This window comes from Drosophila persimilis, unplaced genomic scaffold (assembly GCF_003286085.1).
Source record: "Drosophila persimilis strain 14011-0111.01,24,50 unplaced genomic scaffold, DperRS2 tig00000124-arrow-pilon, whole genome shotgun sequence".
In the NCBI taxonomy this organism is placed as follows: Eukaryota; Metazoa; Arthropoda; class Insecta; order Diptera; family Drosophilidae; genus Drosophila; species Drosophila persimilis.
Window position 1 is genome coordinate 4,997,813 of NW_020825294.1, and position 25,275 is coordinate 5,023,087.

A 25,275-nucleotide genomic window follows, 5' to 3' on the forward strand; every position below is an offset into this window, starting at 1 on the left:
CGAAGTGGGTTTATTGCGACGTAGAAGAACCGCCAGATGCGCTCCAGCCATTGTAACGCCCTTCACCCTCCAACCACCAACACCCAACCACCACCCACACCACCTGCAGATGCGGCAACGGCGTCGTCGTCAATAAAGTGTTGGCGGCCACTGTGCGTGGACAAATGTAAAATGGAAAATAGTTCGCCAAGGCCAAGGTATGATTGTTAGAGGGTATGGTATGGTAGTCTCGATCTCTCCTGTTCCGATCTCCTTGATTTACTACTGCTTTACAGCATCACCAGTTTAAGTCTGGACATCACTTCACCTTCTTTTGAATATGCCTTGGACAAGGAAGTGCATGGGCACGCACACACTTGAACACACACGCACACGCCTACCACACGAAAATCGGGCGCAGCAGAATCACCGGCAGAATCAGCGACTGTGGGTGCGCGAAGAAACACGAATGATAACAGCAGGAGAAACAGGGACGACAAACGATATGAAGTTTTTATACTAACACGTATACGACACGTCTGCTGCGCTGGCGTCGGTTGAATGAGGCAACAATAACAAAAGCAGCAGCAACAGTTAGCCACAAAAATGTTGCCAGACAAACGCAGCAGCGAAAGCGCGCGCAACATAATGCCATCAGGCAAAGGCATGTATTATTGCGGATATGGAAGAGATCAACGATTCTTTCTCTTAGCTCGGGCTCCAGATGAACTATGTGAGTTATTTGCTATAGCTATATGTGCCGAAATTATAATCAAAATCATTCCCACCTTTTGGAATTCGCTTTGATCGGTTTTTCTCAATAAGTTTATCATGAAAACTTATAGGATACAAATATGGATACTCGTGTATATCAAAAAAGTCCTTTTTAACGACACAGCATTACTAAAGTCTCGAGAATAGTTCGAGAACAGTCAGGGGTCTCGTGTTTTTTTGTCTGGCCGCACATATGTTGCGGGATTATGTTGCTAGCGGATGTTTGTTTCTGTGGAAGCAGGACCAAGTAGCCTGATTGTTGGGGGCTTTGTGCGTATGCGTGTGTGTATGTGTGTGTTTAGGTCATTTCTTTTCATCTTTAGTGTCTGTATTCACGCCTTGAGCTGTTTAATTATTTAGGGATAAGGGTCAACATGGGCATCGTGACTTTGAACATACTTATTAACTATCGACAGTTGTGGCTTTTAAATAATTTACAGGGAAATTCGGAAAAAACTCTTCTATAATGGGTGAAAGAATGACTTCTTTTCGATCAATATCAGTCATTAAATATGTAGATTAGGGAAAACTATATTTAATATATAATATATTTGGGAGCTATTATAATCTTCAATGGCTCTTAAAAAGCAAACCATCCACAACCTCTGAAAATATTTAAAGTGACATGCCAAACCATATATATTTCGAATGATGGACTTTAGCTTCCAAGTATCTTTAAACATAATCCCTTTATCATAATGCAATCTTGCTCATCAGACTGTCACCACTAATCAACTGCCAGTAAAAATGTTGCAAAAACACAAAATTGTATCTGGCTGTGGCACGCTTCATCCTCGTACAAACATGCTTACCCGACAGGGAGCAAATCCAGTTTTCCGCCCAACTGACCTTCACTTAACATTAGACCCAAAAAAAACCTAGAACAAACACACACCAAAATACAAAAAAAAAAAAGAAAATGGGAAATAATGTGGAGAGTGAGGAAAGTATGCAAACATTTTCCATGTAATTGGCAATAAGCCATGCCCTAATGCTAGGCCAAACACGACGCCCACACACAGACAGCGACACAGACAGAGGGCCGCACAAACACCACGACAGATGTTTACAGGGCTTTCCACGCGCTGTAGGGTGCCCAAAATGGGATGGATGGTAAGGGGCAACCTGTTGACATCGAGGCGCCTCGTGGCACGTATACGTAGCCGCACTCACTAATTGCTTCTGACAGTGGCAACAGGTTAGATTTTGTCAGATGAGCTGAACATCCATTTTGGTTAACTCCTCGCACTCGACTGCCTGAGGCTCGACTGTCGACTGGCCCCGTAAGAACCCCTTTAGCCCTACCCAAATTCTCGATTGATTTACGGCTACCACAGGAGCGGAAGCGACACCCCATCTCCGTGCGTCCAAGCATCTGTCATTTTTCATTCTTGTTGTTTACGCACCACGAACGAAAAGGTGTTCAAAACAATCTCCCCCTCATGCTCGTATTAGTGTCTTTTCTGCAACTAATTTACGTAGGTGGAAAGCTCTTTCTCAAGTAGAGGGGCCGACAGTTTTAAGGAGGTTTGAGGTGTTTTTAGGTAAAGAAAAGTCCCTCTGCATTATGATAATTATGTTTCACGTTCAGCGATGAGCGATAAACACACATTTGCTGTGAAGGAAAATTAAGATACTCCATTTTTGTATTTAGCCGAAAAGTATGCTTTAAACTTGAGAGAAAATTTGTGAGTTACAAGGAAATTTTTACACTATACTTTACTTTCCAGTTAATGCAAAAAAAAGGGTTGGGTTTGGCATTCTGTGGCAGTTTAAATTTCAGGGAAGTTGTTGAATTTTGACTATAATTAATCAAACTATTTCCGGTACTGTCCATCTTCCAGATAAAAGCATTTCAAACCACTTAGATTTTAATATGTGCACCATTATATCTTTTTAAATCAAAAATAATTATTTTCAATTTCTTTTTACTAAGCCATTTTTGTCTTAGTGTACTGCTTTGCTATTTTGCTAAGTGATTTTGTAAATTCTATTTACGACCGCCAACATAGACCGACCTCCACCTCCTCTGGCCCCCGTGGCCTATTACCTGTTTAGCAAACTTGATCTTCGAGCTTTTGGAAAAGCTTTTCGGGAAAAACAAAAATATTTAGAAAATAAAAAAAAATCGATTCGATCATTTGCAAAAATATTTACCAAAAACTGTGTATCAAAGTGGCATCTAGTTGTATTTCCATTAATTGACAGATTTCGGTCTGACAAATTGCTCAAATTAAGATCTCTGACAAACCAATCCGTGAAAATCGTTGCGAAAGTGAGTGAGAAAATGCATTTGGAATACAGAGAGATGGATCTGTCTGAGTCAATATTTTGATGATGTTGATACAGTTTCTGGCTGCAGAGGGGAGCCGTGCCAAGGGCTGTCCGCTGTCAGAGGGGAGCTGCACGTGCGATGATGCCACACCAGATACTTGTTTACAGTGCGAAAATTGTGTGGGATCTAATTAAAGTGAAAGTTATATATACTCGCACATAGGCTTGCGGACGATTGCCGCCCCAATTCGATTATAAACAACTCTCGGCTTGGCCTCATCGAGCAGACAGTGTGATATTCCATTCCCCTTCGATATGAGTGGGTTGCCTACTCTGCACTGCTCTCACGCTCCCCCGATGCGATAATACTGTTTGTACGGCTAGTAAACAATTTGGCCAGGTCTAGGCCTCGGTCTGGCTGCCTGTCTGCGTCTGAGCATGCATTTGGGGCATGTTCTATACACCAACTGCGAGATTTACTTGCATCAACACACAACACTCATACAAACTTTACAAAACGCTGCATATACCCAATATGATTCAAAAGCGAGTATGAGAAATCTCATAAATTACTCACCAAATGTTTAAAACGATAATGCAAACCCGAATATTCGACCAATACCTCCAGCCCACACCTACACCCCTTGTTCATTTGTATGCTCCCCCTTCACCCCTTCACTCCTTCACCTCTTTCGGATTTGTGTCTCCATGGACTTCGCGTGTCGCGCTCATGCTGTGGCTATTATTAGACGCGCTGCTGTCGCCTAATCAATTCCAGTGCATGCAACAAATATTTGTGCCCCGAAATCGGGCTGGCCAGATGTGGGCGAATACAGGCCAGGACGGGGGCGGGGGCTTGGATTAGGAGTGGGCCTAAGAGAGGGCTCTCCTCTGGTTACCTCCTGCCGGCAGACACGCGTATTGTCACGTCAAAGGGATTTGTCGGAGGACAGGGTCGAGGACACAACCAGATTTGCATTCTCATTACCAATTAAAGCGTATTCGAAGGACAAGAGCAGAGGTATGGGTTAAAGGCTTTATGGTTTATGGTACATATGAAATTTATGAATTTTGGTTTTTGTTTTTATCACCTTTGAAATGAAAATTAATGAAAGAGAAGGCAATGCACGCGCCAGCCACGACGGCAATGCATGATGCATGGAGAACAGAGCAGATATATGGAGGGGACCTTTGTTCCCTTCCCAATAAAAAAAAAAAATAATAATAAAACAAGTGTTTGAGGAAACGATGTGGCACCGAACCGAACGGAAAATTGTTATAAAACTGCAGTCGACAGTAAGGCAACAACTCAAAACGCATTGAAGATCCATCAGGGACAGGTGTCGTGCAGGGACGTGCATACAAACCACTCTATTCCATACAGAAAGGTAAACTATGGAAAACTCATAGCAATACTCCATAAGAGTGTCTGTGGTAGTTAGCTAAAAAGAGAGGCAGAGATGAGAGGGAGACACAAATTAGAGGCTGAGAATAAGAGAGACTTCACCGCCTCTGCGATTTCTTATCAATAGAGAGAGAGAAACTATCATTCGATTTATATGCCAGCTGTGCCAAGCAAAACCCTCACAGTTGTAGCTCAGGCATTGAGAAAGCAGCAAGCAGCAGATAAGACACAACCAAACGCGGAACTAATATTCTTCGCACAAATCAATTTCAGTGCAAGTCCAAGCAAAACTCATATACCTATTGGTACTGATCATAACCCTAACAAGGAGTAAACAGGAAGATATCAGAATGCCTGAGAAGAGAGTGGCTCCCGTGATCAACAGCCTGGAGGAGTTCGAACAGAAGCTACCTGGGTATGTCCAAGGGATTAAGTGCTAATCTTTGACCTTGCCTATGTCATGTAACGGGGCAGCGACTGCTGATAAGACCTTATAGTCTCTAATCTGTCGCACTCTCCCTCTGATCTTAGCTACCTGAATAGAGACAAAAAGTTGGCAATTCTTTTGGATTACGATGGCACTTTGGCACCCATTGCGGATAATCCAAGCGCCACCCATATGACCGTGGAACTGGAAAAGACGCTCCATAAATTGGCCAAACATCCGCAGATATTCCTGGCTGTTATCTCGGGTCGTGGCCTGAGGGATGTCCAGGCTCATGTGAGCATCGATGGCACTACTTATGCGGGAAATCATGGCCTGGAGATCGAATATCCAGATGGCTCGAGGCACGACTACGAACTGCCCGCAGAAATCAAAAAGAACTACACGGATATGGTCAGAGAGCTCAAGGAAAAGGTGGAGAAGAATGATGCCTGGGTGGAGGATAAGCGGGTATCGCTCACCTATCACTATCGTGATACACCTGTGGCGCTGAAGGACGAACAGAAGAAGTTGGCCACGGAGATCTGTCTGCGTCATGGTTTCCGGGCAAATCAGGCCCATGAGGCTATTGAGGCTAAACCTCCAGTAAACTGGAACAAGGGCGATGCTGCTCTTTACATTCTGAAGCAGAAGTTTGGCGACACTTGGCCCAAGAATGTGAGGGTCGTCTTTGCCGGCGATGATACCACCGATGAAGATGCCATGAGGGTGAGTCCTCCTCTCTTATTCTCTCAACGAAGTTTATTCAATTGAAAGCTACTTTCTTCCTTTTCAGGCTCTCCAGGGCTTGGGTCGTTCATTCCGCATTGCTTCCGATGCCAAGGTCCAGACCTTTGCAGACTTTCGATTGCCCCAACAGGCTCTAATGACTGATCTTCTCAAGTGGATAGCCCATGTCTATATTTCCTAGACTTCTATATTTCCTGGTTTAGCTAGTTATATATTAAGTGAAATTGTATGTACATTTACTCGACACATAATGATTTGAAAATATATTTTTGAAAAGTGGAGGTTTTTTTAGAAATTGAAAACTGCTTTTACAAACTCAAGATAGGTGCATATTCTTGAATCTGTGGCTTCGGAATGTATTATTTATAAAGGTATATACTTACTGGCATATATACCACATATACTTTTGTATAAAATATCGGGCGACGACCCAAAGTAAAATATTGGACGAAAACGAGCGAACCTTTATTCAAGAGTTTCAAAGCTATACTTTCGGACCTTCTGGATCCTTTTTGAAGGTCTTCCATCTATGTTACATATGAGTATGTACAAATTAGAATCATTAAAAGCCACGTACAATTGTGCATAAGATATCTTATGAAGACACATATAACTTCTATAAGATAATGATTGTGAGATAAGTTGTTGTTTAATTGGTCCGTTGATAAATAGATAGATTTTTTAATCCTATGGCAAAAACATAAATAATCTCTACTTGTTTGAAGATCAAAGCCAAATATTGAATAAATATTTTTGAGAAAATTTTTTATAGATACTTCGACAATCATGATTTCCTGCTGCCTGATCTCTCATTGGATTAGCAGTCCAAAGATAGATAGATATATATATAAAGATTGATGTTTAATTTAGTAAAAATTATGTTTACAGATCCCCAGCAAAATCAAAGTATTTTTCTCTTCCAAAGTGTGTCAACCACTAGCCAAAAATGATTCCAAAAACACAAACGACCTCAAACAAAGGTGCATCAAAGACATCGTCACTATATAACCACCTCCATCTCACTCTTTGCCCCCTCTCTGCGACCAAGACTCTCCTCTCTGTCATAAGAAATTTTGTGTGGATAGAACCACAGATCGTATGTGATGTGTATCGTATGTGTGTATAGTCATTCTTTTAATATATACATCGTTCTGCTCCTATACACAAGAAGATCCATTATAGAATGTGTTTTTTTATGCTCATATATACATATATATGCCTCATAAATATTGTGGGAATTACTTGGCCAACGTACGGGCCAGGGTTGCCAACACCTTTCAGTGAGCGAGCGAGCGAGCAGGCGCGCGAGAGTGTGAGAGAGAGAGTTGCCAAAGAGAGCAGAGATCATTGGATCGCGGATACTTATATATCATAAGCGATGTGCGGTTGTTGAGGATCGCTGGTCATTTCATTAGTATTATTAAATCGGTCGAGGTACGTCCAGCACGGCGCGCAGTTTCCGGTAGATACGAAGAAAATCGGTCAAATATTTCGATATATAGAGTGGCAATAAAATGGCAGAGCAAAAGAAGGCACCGCTATTAAAGAAGGAGGAGGAATACGTCAAGGCCCTTGAGGGGTAAGTCGCAAAGGATCTTCAGCAGAAGGAGAGCAACTAAGTTTCCATGTGTTTCTGTGCACAGTTTCATCGCACCCGAAAAGGATCAGGTTGTCTTGCTCCTGGATTACGATGGTACCCTCGCCCCACTCACCGAGGAGCTGTCCGTGATGCCCAAGGATACGGAGATCAACATCAAGAAACTGGCTGCCAATGAGAAGATCTTCATGGTTGTGTTCTCCGGTCGCGAGCTGAGCGAGATCAAGAACCATCTGAAGTTCCCCAATGTCACCTATGCCGGTAATCATGGTCTGGAGGTGGAGTATCCCTCCGGCAAAAAGTTCAAGATTGAAATGCCCGAAGAGCTGCTCGAGAAGCACAACAAACTGGTGGCTGAGCTGAAGGAAAAGGTGGGTCTTCAAAGGATACAGACACAAATTCTTCTTAAAGGATCTCTCTAAAGAGTGCTGTACTCTCTTTTCGTTAAGGTTGTGTGCTCTGGTGCCTGGGTGGAGGATAAGAAGATCTCCGTCACCTATCACTACAAGGGCGTCACCGATAAGCTAAAGGCCAAGCTCATTGCCGAGGCCAAGGGTCTGATCCAGTCCCATGGCTTCCAACTGATTGAGACCCCCTATGCTCTGGAGGGCAAGCCACGCGTCAACTGGGACAAAGGTTAGTTCCATTTTCTTTATATGTTTATTCGATTCGATATATCATCATCATCATTTGCAACAACTGTTGCCATCCATTTGGTGGTGGTGACTGCCAAAGAACTGTCCTGTCCCCTGTCCCCTGTCCCCATGCCCCATGGCATTCCATTTCCCCCCGTCCACACTTCGGCACCTGTTCGAAACAATTCGATTTTTGACTCGACGGTTCGATGATTTAATTATTGCCAACATTTTCTCTATTTTGAGTGGGCGTCTTTCACAAGAAATACTTATATTCAACGAAAAATATTTTCCGACTAAATTAAAATCTCTCAGTGATACACACATATATAAGAATATATATATGCATTTGTCTGCCACATATAAAAAATGCTCTTCTAGACAAAACATCCCGCAGCGAACTGATGTCAAAAGCGCGCCTAAACATATACAGTATGTCAAGAAACTCTTTACACACTGAAAATAAATTAAATTTTTTGACTTTGGATAAGAAAATAATGGCCTTTGGTTCAAATTTATCAAATTTTTTTAATTCCTAACCATTCAGGGATTAATTATAAAGTAGTTAGTGAAAAAAGAATAACAAAACTATAAATAGGTAACTTACAAAACAACAAAAACAATGATTACTCATTTTTGACACTGTCAAGAAACTCTTTACACATTTCGTTTTCGAGCTCTGTTTTGATCTCGTTCTTAGAAAAAACGGGACTTTACCGTAATCTATGCTTTTGGCGTTGCTCAGTGCTGCTCTATTTTTGCATTGACTTTGATTTGGTTGCGAAATTTTGACCGGGTGACATCTACAGACTAACTTTCTGAAATTTTTAAAATGCCTGGCAAAAGACTAAGGTTTGACGTTGTCCAAATGATTTACTATAATCACCAGTTGGGCAAATCTGTTGCAGACATGGTAGACATGTTTTCAGTATCAAGGAAAACAATTTACAATGTCCTAAGTTTCGCGAAGAACGAAGGGAGACTGGAAACAAAATGTGGAGGTGGCCGTAAAAGGAAGATAGACAGACGGGCAGACCGCGTAATTATGAGGAAAGTTAATCCGAATCCACAAATATCGGTCAGGACTCTGGCCAAGGAACTTGACGAAGAACTTGACTTGGTTGTTTCACACGAAACAGTACGCCAGGTTATTCTACGCCATAAATACTCTTCCAGAATGGCACGAAAAAAACCGCTGCTTTCGTCGGTCAATGTGGAAAAGCGCTTCACTTTCGCTGTTAACATGATCAGTAAGCCGGCAGAGTATTGGGATGACGTCATATATTGCGACGAAACAAAAATGATGCTTTATTACAATGATGGTCCACCCAGAGTATGGCGCAAGCCGTTAATAGCTTTAGATAACCGAAACATCTTTCCGACTGTAAAGTTTGGAAAACTTGCGGTTATGATTTGGGGGTGCATCTCTATCCGAGGAGTGGGAAATATTGCATTTATTGAGAACACAATGGATGTCAAACAGTACCTCTAAATTTTAAAAACAAATTTAAAAAGCAGTGCGGAGAAATTTGGTCTCATTACGGACAATAGGGCTAAATTCAAGTTTTATCAAGACAATGATCCCAAACATAAAGAGTCCAATGTGAGAGCTTGGCTGCTTTACAACTGTGGAAAAGTTATTGATACACCACCCCAGAGTCCCGATCTTAACCCCATTGAAAATTTGTGGGCCTACTTGAAGAAAAAAGTGGGAAAAGACAGCCCAAAAACCGCAATCAGCTAAAAGAATTCATACTGGAAGAGTGGCAAAAGATTCCCTTTGAGTATGACCTACAAAAACTGATAAATTCGATGAAAAAACGGCTCCAGCATGTAGTCAATGCTAAGGGAGGACATACCAAATATTAAAATAAGTTAAATATATTAAATAATTACGAAGAATTTTGAATTTAAAAAATGAAAATATTTTGTGTAAAGAGTTTCTTGACAGTGTCAAAAATGAGTAATCATTGTTTTTGTTGTTTTGTAAGTTACCTATTTATAGTTTTGTTATTCTTTTTTCACTAACTACTTTATAATTAATCCCTGAATGGTTAGGAATTAAAAAAATTTGATAAATTTGAATCAAAGGCCATTATTTTCTTATCCAAAGTCAAAAAATGTAATTTAATTTCAGTGTGTAAAGAGTTTCTTGACATACTGTATGTATTCCCCCATCCTACGAATATACGAGTATAAGGTATATATAGTTACTCATTCGCCCGATTCCTTATGATAAATTAACAAATCTTTGTAATATTTCATACACACAAGTTTTCACTTTCGATTTGAATCTTTGAGTCACAATATTTGTAGGAAAGGAAACTAGAACTAGAGAAACACATTTCGTCTAAGTTTAGTGGTATGTGGTGGGGTATGCGTAATTTTAGATGAATGGAACCAAATGAGGGCCGAAACGAATTTGATTTTGATGACGTTTTCAGCTAACGTTGCGTGGCTTCAAAGATACAAACAGAAGAACAGTATTTTGAGTGATGAATTTTTAGTTTAGTGGGAAAAATATTTATTTTTTTATAGGAAAAATACTTCTATAACTAGTGGAAATTCAGAAAAGGAACATTTCAAATTTTTAACTCAATATAGATCGTTGTATAAAATTCTTCTCAAGTTGTAGGTACTCTAAAGGGAATCCCCTAGAAAAAAATCAGTAAGATAACTAATTTATTACCTTTCCCATTTTCAATAAAATTCAAATTCTAATTTTTTCAAATTAAATGATATAAAATGTATGGCTCCGTCTTCTAAACCGCTTAAAATATTCAATAAATTCCAACGGATTGCTTAAATTCCCACAACTAAAATTTGCCACACACAAAAAAATGTATACCCCACTGGAGATGGAGATTTATGAGACCCACTTGTCGCCTCTGTCCTCTAGATGTCGTCCAACCAGCCAAAAGTCTCATATCAAAATCATCTTTCAGGCCAATGAGCCGTGGCGACAAAATACACGATAAATATATATCTTTAAGACAGATATGTATGTATATGTTTCGTGCATGAAATGCGTGAAAATCAAAAATTAATTATGATTGTGTACGCCTCCAAAGGCAATAAATTTCTAACAGGCAGAACGAAATTATTGCAAAAAGAAGGAAAGCAAAAACAAAACCTCAAAAATACACACGGAAAAATTTTTATTTTTTTGCTCATGATAAAATTTGTTGAACATTTAGAAGTCTCGACGGAGGTATACAGAAGAGAAGAGGAATTGTTGGTGCCGTCTGAAAAAGAAGAGAAAACTGCAATATGGCTGTGGGTCTGGGTCTGGGGGGACTTAAATGATCTATAGACTGCGTCACCAATTAAACAAAAATGTAGCGTTAAACGCTTAAGAGTAGAACAGGAAAAAATAACATAATTAAAATAATAATACCCCAGAGAGAAAAACCAAGAGATGTACAGACAAATGATCTATATAGATGATATATGTACGAGTACTACTCCTAACTGTGTACCGAGCGGGCGAGCGGCTAAATGATTTCCCAAACACCCATTTACTTGGCCAAACCATACCAACAACTGAAACGAAACCCAGAAGATCCGCCCACGTAGACAGCTATAAATAATCCCCATACATACTCGTAGAACGGGAGAAAGAGGCATAGTGTGGGGAATGGGGCAGAATTCAGTTCTCTTTTTTTTTGGCGCTGCAGGCGTTTTTATACAACCATCCAAAATGTGTGTCTAGAAAACAATTCTCAAAAATGTAGAACATTTCTGTGCTTGATGTTTATTCAACAGTTTTGGATGGTTCCCAGCAGTGCAAAGCCCATTAAGTTCAATTTTGGAGTTTGTTCAAACAGAATGCATGGCATGAACTGGAATTTGGATATTTTCCACATTTATTATAGTTATTTTTATTGAAAAATTATGGTCGTTTGCCTATTCAGATATTCAGGAAAGGCATTCTTCTCCAACACGATATATGCAGCCTTTAGAGATCCATGAAGTTGGATTGTGTTTTCATGGCTAAGAAATATTTCTTCCAGTAGGATCTATATAGCCTATGTATGTGTGTAGATTTATGTATATTCTTTCCATCATTGTCTCTATCAATTAGGGGATATCGTTCTGTATTTGGTAGGGTCCCTTTTCCTTAAAATCAATGAAATATTCAATAAAGTTTTTGGCCAAAGGCAATATAATAGTAAGATTAGAAGTGCCCATACATTTTTTTGGCATTTTAATTGAATTTATAATTTTTTTAATTTGAATCTCTTAAATTTTGTTTAAAAGTCACAAGAGCGCTCAAAAGCAGGCAGTCGACGACTGAAATTTTAAAGCATGCATTTTAGGTTTAGGAATTTCTCTATAGTACAAATTACCATCCAAAACTATCATACCAAATGGCTTCGGTATAAAATAAAACCTTCTCTAACCGCAAACGTTATTCTTTTCCATTCTAGGAGAGGGCGCCAAGATGATCCTGGAGAAGCAGTTCGATGCCGATTGGGCCAAGAACCTGAAGATCATATATGTGGGCGACGACACCACCGATGAGGATGCCATCAAGGTGCTGCATGGCATTGGCAAGACCTTCCGCGTTTCGGAACTGCCAACCCTGAAGACCTATGCCAACTATCAGATCAAGACCGTCGAAGAGGTCGGTTGGTTGCTGAAAGCCATCCAGGCCAACTACGAGAAGAAGAAGAAGATCTAAGCGATGGATATCCCCCAAAAAGAAGGATTAGAAGCATAAGCTAAATTCCACACACACACTCATACAGAAACACACACATAAGCACACAACACACATGCACACTGAAGGGAGGAGAAGGAGATGGAGAATGTTCTTAAGGATCGTTTATGTAGATGTTGTCTTACAAAAATACAATATTAATTATAAAATATTATCTTATAAATGTGTCCGAAGAAAAATGCTGCACAATCTCTCGATATCTGATTTGTGTCTTTTCGATTTTGCAAAATAAACCATAAATAAAACATTTTACATAACTTTTAGCACTTTTTCTAATGCGCTACGAAATCCCTGCCTATGTCTTTATCGCCTTTCCCCTTTGTGGGAGCCACCTCGTCCTCCTCCTCGGCCGCCGCGGGTGCCCTGCTTCACCACAGTGGGCGTGGCTGCGGGTGCAGTGACGGGGATGGGAGGCTGGACCACGGGGAGAACCGCCGGCACCACGGCTGGAGAGATACCAGCGGGACCACCTTTGGCTGGCACGCCCGAAGGACCCACAACTGCGCCTGGCGGGACGGCTGGCAGAGCGGCTGGTGGCACGAGTGCTGGCTCTGGCCTTTTGGGTTCGCTCATATTGATATTCTCGTTGAAAATCATACAGAATTCGCCGATTTTGAAGACCTCACCATTCTTGCCGGAATAGAGGGTGAGACAGTGCCGCCAGAGGCATGCATAGCCCTTCGTCAGCCGAATTATATCCCCCGGAATGATTAGTTTTCCGGGCTCGTCCCAAATGGAAACATTTATGCTGGCCGTGTGATCGCCCACCTTAAAGTTTCGCACCTCCCGATTTTCCTTCGTTACCGTTGCAGAACCGACATCCAGGACAATGAAGATCACATTGATGTTCTTCAGGCCCGGCTTGATGTCCTTGATGGGTATGCAATCCACGTTGTACATGGTAAAATCTGAAAGATCTAAAAATATAAGTTCAAGAAAATATTTTCTTTGCATTATTTACAACTGACCTAGGGATGGGACAAATATCCGGGAACCTGTTACTTGTTGGCGATAGACTACGTTAGAATATAAAACAATGCCTGCTTTCAGCTAATTAGTTTACTGAGCTAATTGACGCTAAGCGCTGCCTAATATAAATATTATAAAACATAAAATGTAAACAAAAAGTCACATCGCCAGAAAACAGCGGTAGTGTTGGTAACGGATTGCACTTATCGATAATCATCTGTCTGTTATCGCACTTCTTGTTTACCTTGGTATTTTCACGCCAGACCACCTCTGGTCACATTTGCCAAAACAACAAAAAAACAATAAAAACGCATTTGTGTTGCTTACAAAACATTTGTGCGCTCAAAAAAATGGCCATGGAGTCGGGGACAAGCAGCTCAGAGTCGGGCAGCACAACAACAAGTGGTTCCACCAGCTGCACAGACACGGGCAGCTCCTCGGACTCGGATTCCAGCAGTGCAACGCCCGAGGAGAAACCCTCGACGGCAGCTGCTCCGGCCTCGAAATCCCAGCAGCAGCAGCAACAACAAACATCCGGCTCCACAGCGCTACGCCGAAAAGCGACAGCGACAGAAGCAGAAAAGCCCAAGACTTTCGGTACGACATCTCTGACCTCGGCTGCCAGTAAAGTGCGCTCCGTGGCGGCCTCCAATCATCGTTTGACCAGCGATGACGACGACGAGGATGACACGCCGCCGCCTGTGAAGAAAAATGCACGCTCCAACAACACAGGAACAGCCGCAATCGCAGCAACAGCGGCCACAGCAGCACCAGCAACAAGGCGGAAGCCACCTCCTGCTATAGGAAGAGCAAAGCCTCCGCCGGCATCCAGAAGCAATAATCCACCACAGAGATCTGCGCCAGTCGCTCGGGCCACGGAGAATGGGGACTGCAAGAGGCCATCGCTCTCCTCCTCCTCCAACAGCACGGATGACTCGACAAAAGTGACCAAGAACGGCCGCAAGGTGCCCCTCAAGATGGCCAGCACAGTACGGGCTAAGCAGGTTGCAGCTCGAGGTAAACTGCCGCAAATCAAGAAGAATGGTAGTGGTGCAGGGCCAGCCCCAGTGCCAGTACCACCACCGCCAATCAGCAGCGAGGGAAGCGATTCAGAGAGCGCTACCGGCTCTGGGGATGAATCCAGCTCGGGGAGCGACTCGGAGGGCAGTGATTCCAGCAACTCGTACAGTTCTCAGCCGCCCAAGAATGCCAAGGGCAAGCGGCCAGTAGTAGGTGGCAAGCCGCCACGATCGGACAGCGAGGAGGAGCGCAAGGACAAGGCCAATCCAATGCGAAAGCTAACCCGATCGCTGAGCATGCGCAGGTCCAAACAGCAACAGCCCAAAGAGGAGACCGACTACGAATCGGATGAGGATCTGGAGAACGACAAGATGTTGCTCACAAAAAGCAGCCCCGGCAAGAAGCCGGCTCCCTCAATCCTCAACAGTGCCAAGAGCAAGGTGAAAAAGGAGGGAGTTGCCATTAGTAGTGGAGTGTTCAGCTCCCTCAAGTCTCGTCCAGTGTCGCCCATTACCCAAACGGAGAAGAAGTGCCCCATCGAGGGCTGCGACTCCTCTGGCCACCTCAGCGGCAATCTGGACAAGCATTTTCTGCCCGAAGCGTGTCCTATTTACCACAACATGTCCGCCTCCGAGTGCAAGGAGCGGGCCAGCGAGAGGAAGATCCGCAACGAGCAACGTGGGAAGATGCCCATCAGCATTGTGAAGGCGCCTGGCAATCAGCATACAAATCTCAAATCGCTTACGCCCGAACAGCGTGAGTTTCTGGCCAAGATCAGAGAATCTCGAGCGAGTTTTCGGCCCATCAATAATAATTTCATGGATTCAAAAGTGGGTTTTGACTTCTGTTTGTCCCTATATCTTCATTATTTGATGATCCTTCATTAAACTATTCGGTTTTCTTTCAGGTTAAGCTCGAAAAAGACTGCACCGATGAGGATCGTGAACCGAGTCTCACGGGCCTGGTGCCCGACTATGACCTGCAATTGTTTCGCGAGGCCCAGGCTCAGGCCTCCGAAAGGATAGAAGACGAACTCAAGGATCTGCCCGTAGGAAAAGGAATCAAGTGAGTGAATCCTGGTTTTACCAACACAGAAAGACACAATCATTCTTAACTTTTCATCCAGATACATCAGCATGGGCAAATACAAAATGAAAGTCTGGTATCAGTCCCCGTATCCGGATGATGCTGCCCGCCTGCCCAAGATGTACATTTGCGAGTTCTGCCTGCGATACCAGAAATCCGAGACGGGCATCAAGCGGCATGCGGAGAAATGCGTCTGGCGGCATCCGCCAGGCGATGAAATCTATCGCAAAGGGAAGCTGCAGGTCTGGCAGGTTGATGGCAAGCGCCATAAGCAATACTGTCAGCATCTCTGTCTGCTGGCCAAGTTCTTCCTGGACCACAAGACCCTCTACTATGATGTGGAACCATTTCTGTTCTACATCATGACGCTGGCAGATATCGATGGCTGTCATATTGTGGGCTACTTTAGCAAGGTGAGTCGACTATAGGGGTTTTACTTGGTATACTGTTGATATTATAAATATTAGTGTAGGGGGACTCTCTCTGGGACTTCTTGGGAAATTACTTGATGGGGTATAAGTTAGGTTACAATAATTGGGATATATTTCTGGAATGATGTTTATTTTTTTTTTTTATTATTGTTTTCTAATTATCGGAATTGTTAAAAGTTTGATTGGTCATAACAAATCCTGACTTTTAAGGAATGCAATTGGAACCTTATGTAATAAGAATTTACTTTAGAAAATAGAAAATATTCGAGAGGTAGCTTTTTGGATACTAAAGCTAGTTCTTCTTAGTACTATTATATGGCTAGAGCTAGGTACTCTGCTTTCAGAGTTAGATCTTATGTATTTTTCCATCGATTATACTTAATCTATGTGTAAATGTATAGAATATTCTCATTAAGTATGATATCTGTTTCAAAATCCCATCTGTTGTGCATTATTTCTATCTCATGATTAATGATTGGGATTATAAATATTCATTCAATTCAAATAAATCCAAAAGCAGCTTAATATTCGAATCGACTTGGATCCTATGATTTGTTAAGCTCTTAGGGATTCCACTATTAGCTTTGATGTTCCCATATAATGCCGTTCTCCAAAACTTGTACGACTCCTCTTTCAAAACCATTCCTCCCCAGAACATATCAGCATTTTGTGGGTTTCCTTTCAGTAATTGAATTATTCCATTATTGAATAAGCTGTATAATTATTTTATTAACTTCATTGTCGATTAAACACCATTACAAAATTTAGTCAATTAAGGGATTTATATAGATTTCCAGTAGTCATAGAATGTGCTTAAAATTGCTGTAGAATAATTTTAAGAAAACTTTGTGTTAATAATTGATTTCTTACAGATATCTCCCAAAAGTTTTGTCTCTAAAACTTTTCCAAACTTACTGCAATTATCCCTAGAAAGTTTCCCGAATTTGATGGCTAATTGCAAATAGTTTTGATAGTTTTCAATGCTGATTTTCGTGTATCAAAATTGAATAATAACATTTAACAGTTTTATGATTCCTTTATGTCTGGAGGCAGAGCCCGCCCGCATCCTCCATCCTCCATCGCCCATCCTCCATCCCCCAACAACAAAATGCCAATGCCAGTCCGAATAGTAGCTCCGTGGCCACAGCCCATGTACGGTGCGGGTACATATGTATCCCCGGGATCCCAGACGTGGCAGACGTCGCATGCCTTGACCATGCCCCACCAAAAACAAGATGATATTTCTCTTCTATTAGTTGCTTTTTTTTTGGTAAATAAGCAACGGACAGAGAGAACCAGAGAATGAGAGAGAGATTTCCCCAGCTTTAAAAACAGCAAATGGTTTCTTGACCTCCCCCATGGTGGGCGCCCCTCTGCTGCTGCTGCTGCGGCTGCCTCTTCTGCTGCTGCAGTTTTACTGCAGAATGCAAAAGTTTTCGGGGCGCTGGCAGAGACTGGGTTTGTGTTACAAATTGCGCATGTCGTTGGTTGCCCCTCCAAAAACTTGGCGCAGCATCCCCATTGAATGCGAGTGCTCGGGGATGCAGCATCGGCATACACATGTATGTACTCCAGTACTCCGGTACTCGTACTATTTAGTTTACATGGTCTGCCTGCCTGCCTGCCTGCCTGTCCCCCCCATTGACGGTGATAATTTTCGGCAATCCTTTGTCCCACAGTTAACCTCCAAGTTCTCAGACTCCCACCAGATCCAGACAGGCAGCCAAAAAACCCCTCGCCCGGTTTGGGGCAGGCCCAGACAGCAGCTAGACATTGAGGATTGGGGCAGGCAGGCAAGCATCCTCGTGGATGCTGTGGATGTTGGACACGATTGAGGTCGTGCACCTCTGTGCACCAGGACTCTGCGTCTGCGCCTGGTGTGTCCCCGGGACTCCTCTATGTGGATGCGTTCCCAGACATCATGGCAGACAAAAGAAAAACGTACAATATGAACAAAAAAATGAGAAAAAAAATGTAGGAAAAGCATCAAGGAAAAACCCGCAATGTACATAAATGTATTTCCGAATTGTTGCCTTTGGTTCACACATAGAGCACCCCCCGGAGGGCAGCAAAAACCCGTTTACCAAATTCACAGATCCCCCACCCAGACTCTGGTATCTTTTTCGGGGACAAAGTGTTGGAGGAGTAGTACTACGATTCCCAGTCATTCCATGTACATATATATACGGAGTACATGTCTCCTAGATCCCCCAACTTGTTGTACTCTCCCCGTTCCTGTCTCTGTTTGTGGCTCTTTCTCCTGTTCCCCGGGTCTATTTCTCCTTTGGCTTGTCTCTGATTCTGCTCTTTCTCCGTTTCCCTGTCTTTAGTTCTTCACTTTCGCCTCTTCCCCTGTCTATGTTTCTTCTCCTTCTACTCTTTCTGACTCTGCTTCTGCTCCTTTTCTCCATCCTTTTCCCCAATTTTCCTGCTATATGCGTACGTTTATATTATTTACGCACAGTTCTCCAAGCTCTCTCTCTCTCCCTGTCTTTCTCTCTGGTTATAGCCATCTCTTTCCGACTCCTATCCCCCCAATTCTCTCTCGCTGCTACTCCACTGTTTCCTTCTCTGTCTGTCTCTGCTGAGCATCGATTCATTTCATTTTGCTGGTCATTGAACTGCCGAAAAAAGCCAAAAGCGACAGATGAATGTTGCCACTGCCACACCTCCCCTTTTGAACGTCCCCCCACCCACACACCCTGCTCTCTGTCTGGCCGATCCCCCTGCCTCTATCTCAACCTAAAAGTACACTCCATCCCCCATCTACGAATGTACGTATAGTATATCTCTCTGTCTGGAATTCTTCCTAAGTATTTGTCATTGATTCAATTTTCATAATATATTTAAGCCTTTTGTTGCTTCTTCAGAATCAATAGCCATTCCATCTTTTAAAGTGTTTTTGTTTAAGATTTACTTTATATTGAATTGTTTATTTTAATATACCTACATTTTTCTAAAATTTTTGTTATTGCTTCTTTGCAGCATATTCCTTTCCTGCAAGAGAAAAACTCGTTTTATAATGTCTCATGTATCTTAACACTGCCGCCATATCAAAGAAAAGGCTATGGAAGATTACTCATCGATTTCAGTAAGTATTCATTAAATATTTTATTATTATTAGTGGAATATGGTTTCGGGAATATATTTAAGGCAGTTTCGATGAAAAAGTGGTCGCTCTGTATATATTAATGAAAACTGGTATGATTGGAGGGTGATATGGAGGGCCTATTAATACCCTCATTTATTATCCATTCTTTGTTTCATAAAATTAAACAATTTAAATGTTTGACAGGAAAAACAAAGTGTAATACGAATTCTCTCTATTATATCCGGTATAAATTATTTAAAATCGTCTATGTTAAATACTCGTTGGCAGAGGCAAAACGTTTGAATTGTCTTGATTCTTTTGTCTACAAATCGTATAATGCACCAATACGAATTTTCTATTCTTTGGAGTAACGTTCATGCACAAGTGCAAGTAGTTTTATTATACTTTGGTTCTATTAAGTACAGGAAATGCACTGCGACTCAATGATATCTATTGATGTCTAACTTGCAACTATTAGTTCAAAAGAAACCTGAAAGCCTTACAGCGACCACTTCCAGAAGAACAAGAACACCTTGAATCAATCCCCGAAAGAGTACCTCCTATAACATATTTGAAAGTTCCGAAAACTTGTTGGATTCAATCGATTCGTAACTTTCACTGCTTGTTAGACCTTTTAAGTTCTCTAGAATTATTAAAACATTTTGGTTTCATTGATTGTCAGGGTTTCCATTCCATTGTATTTTGAATGCATGTTTAGTTCATTTTCCTCGAATATTAGTCTAATATCTATCTATCCTGCATGTTCGCGATCGGTTCAGTTTGTCATGCGGAAGTGCACCTCAGTCGGTTGGGCGAGAGTAGGGCTGCGTTCCTGCCTCGGATCCCGCTCGCGTCGTCTTCGGCTTGGTGTTGGTGGTTTAGTCTCTTATATCAATGGCCATATATAAAGCATTTCATGGTGAATTTTCTCTTTTTGGTTAAATGACGTGCAATTCTGTAACTGGAACACTAATCTATAAAATGATATCATAACCAGAAGCCGATATTTCCATTGAAAATTGGACTAAATGAGGCCTGGTTAGTAACACTTAGTAGTTAGTGCGAGTAATAATGGTAGCTAAATCATGGATTATAAATAATGAGACATTAAAAAATGTCTGGCTTTATTGATTATGGTTGTTGCTTCTTCTTCTGGTTTTTTTTCTTCCTTTTTGTGGGGTCTTCATGTGAGTCATGAGTATATACTCGTGTATATTAATACCGTGTGTTCAGTTGGGGTATATTCAATTAGTACTTGTATGCAACGGCCAGAAGGAAGTGGGAATCATTATCCATAGCCGAGTCCATACATACAAATTCCTGGGCAGAATGAAGCTTTGTCTCTCTCCCAATGTGGCTTAGCAATAAATGGTTGCCTCTCATGCCTTGCGCAGCACATTTTGTAAACTGAGTCCTGGGTATCCTAACGTCCAGGCAGGTGTTTTCGATCAAAACGTTTCGACTGCTTTGGCGTGTACTTGTGGAATATAATCATCATTGCATGAGAAAAGTTTTAAGCATGCCAGAGACTTGGGACTGGACTTAACTCTTAGCTTTCCAATTGCTATTCCCCCGTCCCTCCAGCTGCGCACACCCCTATCCTTTCCCCTCTGCTCGCTCAGGTAAGCTGAAACGAAGAACATGCAATTTCTGCATCAATTAAACGTAGACCAAAAGCTGCACTTACGAACGCACACACATGAACATGAACGTGGATACAATGCATAAGTAATTTTTAACGTTGCTTTTATTGTTGTTTTTTCTCAAAAATTGTTTAAAATTAATCCAGGCGAAGACAACAAAAAGCAGACATAAGACAAGACATTAAAAAATGAGAAGGAAAGACTAACTTTTGGGGGCCGATGTTTTAGATACCCTGCAAAAATCATTCGACTATATCATTATAGTTATCAGAATATGATCAAATCTTGGAAAGCTGGGAAGAACCAGATTCGTTGGGATACCTTTAGAGAAAAAGATAATGAAAATGACCCTTATCTGATGGAAAAAGCCTCTTTCTCTTTTTTGCAAAAGTTTAGTAAGAACAGTAATACTCTCTTTCCCAGGGTACAACAAAAGAGCACCTACAGAAAGAATCACCCTGCTGCATCAGACAGTGGGCTTCAGGAGCTTGGAAGAGAGTAGCAGAGAGAGCAGCACTTGAGTCATTCATTGTTGTTGTTTCTGCTGCGTGGCTGAATGGCGTCGAAGTCGACGCCGACAGAGGCGACGGTCTCTATGTACATTGTACATGCAATGCGGTCGTCGTTGGTGGCGGCTGCGGCGTCCAGTGGGGGGAACGAACGAACGAAACGAAACGACATTGACCTTACACACACACATACCCACACAAATGCAGACACAGACAAGTGCCGGCCGGCAAAAGAGTGATGTGTTGGTCAAAGGGAGAGAGAGAGCTTACTAGCAAGTGTGGGAGAGGAAGGTACTATGTGCGAGAGCGAGCAAATCATTTTCGTCATCATTTACGGAGAGGTGGGAAAATGGCATTGGAGGCAGGTGAACGGTTTTTGGACAGACAGCTGGTTGTTCTTGTGCGATGGAGGGTGGGAGGTAGAGTGGGCCTGTTTTAGGGGTTACCTTAAGGACAGTGGGCTCCTCTCTCACTCTCTTAGTTCAAAGCATGTGTGCCAGAGCGAGAAAGCTCTACCATTATGTCCAGGTGTAATAACTGCAACACGCAAAATGCAAATGAGGCGCGAATAGAGGGGATAGAGTGAGATAGACAGAGACTGAGGAAACTTTACGCTACGCCAGGGCTGCCACCCTACCTCTCACATTAACCCATGTATTAATTAATGGAAATCAAGGCCCCTGTGAAAAAAGTTTCTCGCCAAAAAACACAACCGAAAAGAAGAACGCAGCCAAAACAAAAAGTTTGCCAAACGTGCCGCTTTAAAGTTTCGACTTTTATCTTTTTCGGACGCTCCCGCATACGCAGCGGAAAATAAATAAAATTCTGCAGACACAACAACAACAGGCGCTGACGGCGGCAGACAACAAAGGTCAGCACAGGTCACAATGAAAGGGCGTCGTCCTCCTCGTGTTGGTGGTTACAGTGGCCACTCGTAAATGATAACTTTTACGAATTGAGAACTTCAATCAAACTGGAAAGTGCCAAAATTGGTATTTTCTGCGTTGCAACCGAGAGTTTCATACAAAATAATTTCACATAAATGTTGCACAAATTTGCAGATGATGGGAGAGACGCCACTTTTTGAACCATATTTGTACCACTGTTTTGGTATCCAGCCAAAGAGCGGGTATTCTCGTACGTGGTACTCATTACTCACTTTGTTGTTATCGCTTCGCCGACTGTCTAGGTCTAGAAAAGGAAGAAAAAATAATAATTAGAGCCTTGCTAATTTGAGTTAAAGTTGCTCTCTACCCTCCGCATCTCTCTCCCTCTCTCTTTGTTTTATCCAACATTTTTAGAGAGCATTTTTCGTTCTGTAAATCCTTACTCGGGTACTCACAACGCCTGTGGCTATGCAACATTCTGCAGAACAGAACTCGCATCGTCAGCGTTCGAGTCGCGTCGCCCGTCGACCGCCGACCGCCGAATGGGAATCAAAATGGATCGATAAAGTCGTCTCGACATTTCCACTCACACTCCCCTCCCTCAGCCGCACCACCACTGCACTCGTCTCCTGCCGCTTCGCCGCGATAAATCCACGAGCAGCAGGACGGAGCTTGGTGAGAGGAGGCGAAGTGCGGCACAAAGAAATCAAAGTGGCACCCAAAACGCCCCCTTGCGACCAAAAGCCAGAGCCCTTCTCCTTCCCTCCCTCTGGAGTGCACAAAATGGTTTGTACCGTGGCACAACCAATTTGTGAAGGCCGTAAGACTATAACATTTTTGATATAGATTCTAAAAAACTAAGATATTTTCACAGAGACAGAGTGAAGTAAGTATCCCATTACGGGATTAATCCATTTCGTTACCCTAATTTCAAACTTTATTTAGGTTATTAATTAATTTAACTATATTTTGTTCCATTTTCCTAAATTACTTCCCACTGTGCTCAGCCGTGCAAAAAAGCATCGCAACCACGTTGCTTGTGGAAGCTTTTACCAGCGTGCAACCCTGCGCCCAGCAGTCAGGATTTCCCAAACGTTCCCCCCCCAACAGCTGTGTCTGCCGTCTGGCCCGTTGAGTGTGTCTGCGCGTATACGTTCCTCTGCTTCTGGGCTGTGTGTGTGTCTCTCTCTCTCTCTCTCTCTCAGTCTCGTCTCTCTCTGTCTATGCCCCTGTATTGGTGGCTGGATGCAAGTTTTTTTCCCGAGCCTGCCTCAGTGGATTTTATGTTGTGAGGGCACCGTGCGTCCTCGTCCTCGTCAATTTACTTAGCTGCACTCATTGTTGCTGTTGCTGTTGCTGCCGCTGCGGCCACGTCGTCTGCTTTCTCTGTCGCTGCGGCTGCTGCCGCCTTTATACACCCTTTACAGAGAGTATTACGATCTTTAACAGAGAATGGCGTATTTTTCTACTCACACGTGCCAGAGTAGCTCCTACGTTCTTAAACGTTTTTTTTTTTAACTTACCAGTTTCTCCAATTCGGATCACTGTATACATATCGATTTATAGATAAATGCTTTTGTTGGTTTGTGGATTACTTAAAAGTGGATCGAAAATTTCTGTACCGATTGAGCTGCAATTTAGACCTATCATAAAACTCAGTCCCACGGTGGTTACGTAGGCTAGCTAAGCAACTTAGTTTACTCAAATTTGATCAATATTTGAAGACCATATCCCACACCATCCATAAGGAGAAATATTAAATTTTGAAGGGTATCAACACCCTCGACCTTAAAAGCTTGCCTTCGTTTCTTGTTTGTATTGTTGCTGTTGTTGTTATCTAGAGTCGGGAATTGTTGCTGCCAGACGTCGTCATCGTTGTCCTCGGGTCTTTTGGGGTGGGTCTCTGGGGGTGACACTGTCGTTGGGTTGAATGTACGCCAGAACGTTGTTTAAATGTCCCCCCATTTTGCCTCTCTCCACCCATTGAATACTTTGCGGAATCCTGTCTAGACACAACACGCACACAGACCCACTCCCAGACCCGACCCGACCCGGGCAAAACAGAACAGAGCAGACCTCCCCATACCGCACAGGCTGAGGGGCGGGACAAAGTTGGTCACCATAAATAATACACCGGAACTTGGAGTTGTTACTCTATCTATAGCATACTTACAGGGGTTATACTGAACCGTGCATGACAATACGTTTGTTCCTTACTTTTCAGGCTATCTCCTGACACGAGTGGAGGGCAAAATCGGTTCGCCGGAGAAACCGCTATCCGATCTGGGCCTGATCTCGTACAGATCCTACTGGAAGGATGTGCTGTTGGACTATTTGTGCAATCGTTCAGGGAATACCCTGAACATCAAGGATGTATCTCAGGTAATGATACTCGTTTTTATTTATAAAAGAATCTCTAATAATTTTGATATCCCCCTCATATAGGAAATGGCCATATACTCTTATGATATAGTCAGCACCTTGCAGGCTCTGGGCATGATGAAGTACTGGAAGGGCAAGCATATAGTACTCAAAAAGCAAGTAAGTAACATACTTCGAAACTATCTTGGATCTGCTAATGATCATATTACTAATACACTATACATATTTTCTAGGACGTTCTGGATGAGTACGAGGAGCGTGTTAAACGTCGCGGTACCTTTCCCAAAATAGACGACTCCTGTCTGCGCTGGCAGCCCTTCATTCCTGTACAGCCCAGTGCCGAATCGCCTTAACGCCGTGGCTGGAAGCATGCCGCGGCATGCTTTATGGATGACGATGACTCCGCACCCATGTACCCCGCATCATCATCCTGATGCGTATTTGCTTAGAGATTTTATTATTTGTGGTTTTACTATACTAGATCGTAAGGCTAAAGTATTTGTGTGCGTGTTTGTGTGTGGATGTACTTTATTTGTTGGTAGCGCTAGATAGTAATTTTAGTACGTAGGATTATAGTGAAATTTTCCCAAAAAAAAAAACTTAAGATGACAAAGAAATATACTCGGTTTATGATCAAAGAAGCTTTTCTCGAGAGACCTACCAGCCATTCTATACTCATTATACTCATGTGATTCC

The 25,275-nt window shown here is 42.4% G+C and overlaps 4 protein-coding genes across 5 annotated transcripts; 3 read left to right on the forward strand and 1 right to left on the reverse strand.

Moving 5' to 3' along the window:
- Positions 1-4,347: 4,347 nt before the first annotated feature.
- LOC113565392 (probable trehalose-phosphate phosphatase C) lies at positions 4,348-5,887 on the forward strand. The gene is made up of 4 exons (XM_026987223.1): positions 4,348-4,415; positions 4,706-4,847; positions 4,964-5,585; positions 5,653-5,887. The coding sequence occupies exons 2-4, from the start codon at positions 4,783-4,785 to the stop codon at positions 5,785-5,787; spliced, it is 822 nt and encodes a 273-aa protein (XP_026843024.1). The 5' UTR covers positions 4,348-4,415; positions 4,706-4,782; the 3' UTR covers positions 5,788-5,887.
- A 1,148-nt stretch (positions 5,888-7,035) lies between these two features.
- LOC6593644 (probable trehalose-phosphate phosphatase C) lies at positions 7,036-12,813 on the forward strand. Its single transcript, XM_026987738.1, has 4 exons — positions 7,036-7,185; positions 7,250-7,574; positions 7,653-7,839; positions 12,269-12,813. Exons 1-4 carry the CDS (start codon positions 7,121-7,123, stop codon positions 12,520-12,522), a joined length of 831 nt encoding a protein of 276 aa, XP_026843539.1. The 5' UTR covers positions 7,036-7,120; the 3' UTR covers positions 12,523-12,813.
- Positions 12,814-12,847: 34 nt separating this feature from the next.
- Positions 12,848-13,617, reverse strand: LOC6593643 (SOSS complex subunit B homolog). Of its 2 annotated transcripts, none has more exons than XM_026987739.1 (2): positions 13,530-13,617; positions 12,848-13,478 (listed from the first exon to the last, which is right to left on the reverse strand). In XM_026987739.1, exon 2 carries the CDS (start codon positions 13,459-13,461, stop codon positions 12,865-12,867), a length of 597 nt encoding a protein of 198 aa, XP_026843540.1. In that variant the 5' UTR covers positions 13,462-13,478; positions 13,530-13,617; the 3' UTR covers positions 12,848-12,864. The 2 variants fall into 2 exon arrangements, with proteins under 2 accessions (XP_026843540.1, XP_002018694.1); XM_002018658.2 differs by having other exon boundaries at positions 12,848-13,469; positions 13,530-13,616.
- A 263-nt stretch (positions 13,618-13,880) lies between these two features.
- On the forward strand, positions 13,881-25,200 carry LOC6593642 (histone acetyltransferase KAT7). Its single transcript, XM_002018657.2, has 7 exons — positions 13,881-15,380; positions 15,458-15,615; positions 15,677-16,049; positions 19,053-19,158; positions 24,422-24,579; positions 24,643-24,738; positions 24,813-25,200. Exons 1-7 carry the CDS (start codon positions 13,881-13,883, stop codon positions 24,930-24,932), a joined length of 2,511 nt encoding a protein of 836 aa, XP_002018693.2. The 3' UTR covers positions 24,933-25,200.
- Positions 25,201-25,275: the final 75 nt, after the last annotated feature.

Coding starts and splice junctions, on each gene's coding strand:
- LOC113565392 (XM_026987223.1), top strand. CDS start 4,783: ATGCCTGAGAAGAGAGTGGCTCCCGTGATCAACAGCCTGGAGGAGTTC. Junction 4,848..4,963: donor TTCGAACAGAAGCTACCTGG/GTATGTCCAAGG, acceptor CTCTGATCTTAG/CTACCTGAATAGAGACAAAA. Junction 5,586..5,652: donor CCGATGAAGATGCCATGAGG/GTGAGTCCTCCT, acceptor CTTCCTTTTCAG/GCTCTCCAGGGCTTGGGTCG.
- LOC6593644 (XM_026987738.1), top strand. CDS start 7,121: ATGGCAGAGCAAAAGAAGGCACCGCTATTAAAGAAGGAGGAGGAATAC. Junction 7,186..7,249: donor TACGTCAAGGCCCTTGAGGG/GTAAGTCGCAAA, acceptor TTCTGTGCACAG/TTTCATCGCACCCGAAAAGG. Junction 7,840..12,268: donor ACGCGTCAACTGGGACAAAG/GTTAGTTCCATT, acceptor TTTCCATTCTAG/GAGAGGGCGCCAAGATGATC.
- LOC6593643 (XM_026987739.1), bottom strand. CDS start 13,461: ATGTACAACGTGGATTGCATACCCATCAAGGACATCAAGCCGGGCCTG.
- LOC6593642 (XM_002018657.2), top strand. CDS start 13,881: ATGGCCATGGAGTCGGGGACAAGCAGCTCAGAGTCGGGCAGCACAACA. Junction 15,381..15,457: donor ATAATTTCATGGATTCAAAA/GTGGGTTTTGAC, acceptor GTTTTCTTTCAG/GTTAAGCTCGAAAAAGACTG. Junction 15,616..15,676: donor CCCGTAGGAAAAGGAATCAA/GTGAGTGAATCC, acceptor CTTTTCATCCAG/ATACATCAGCATGGGCAAAT.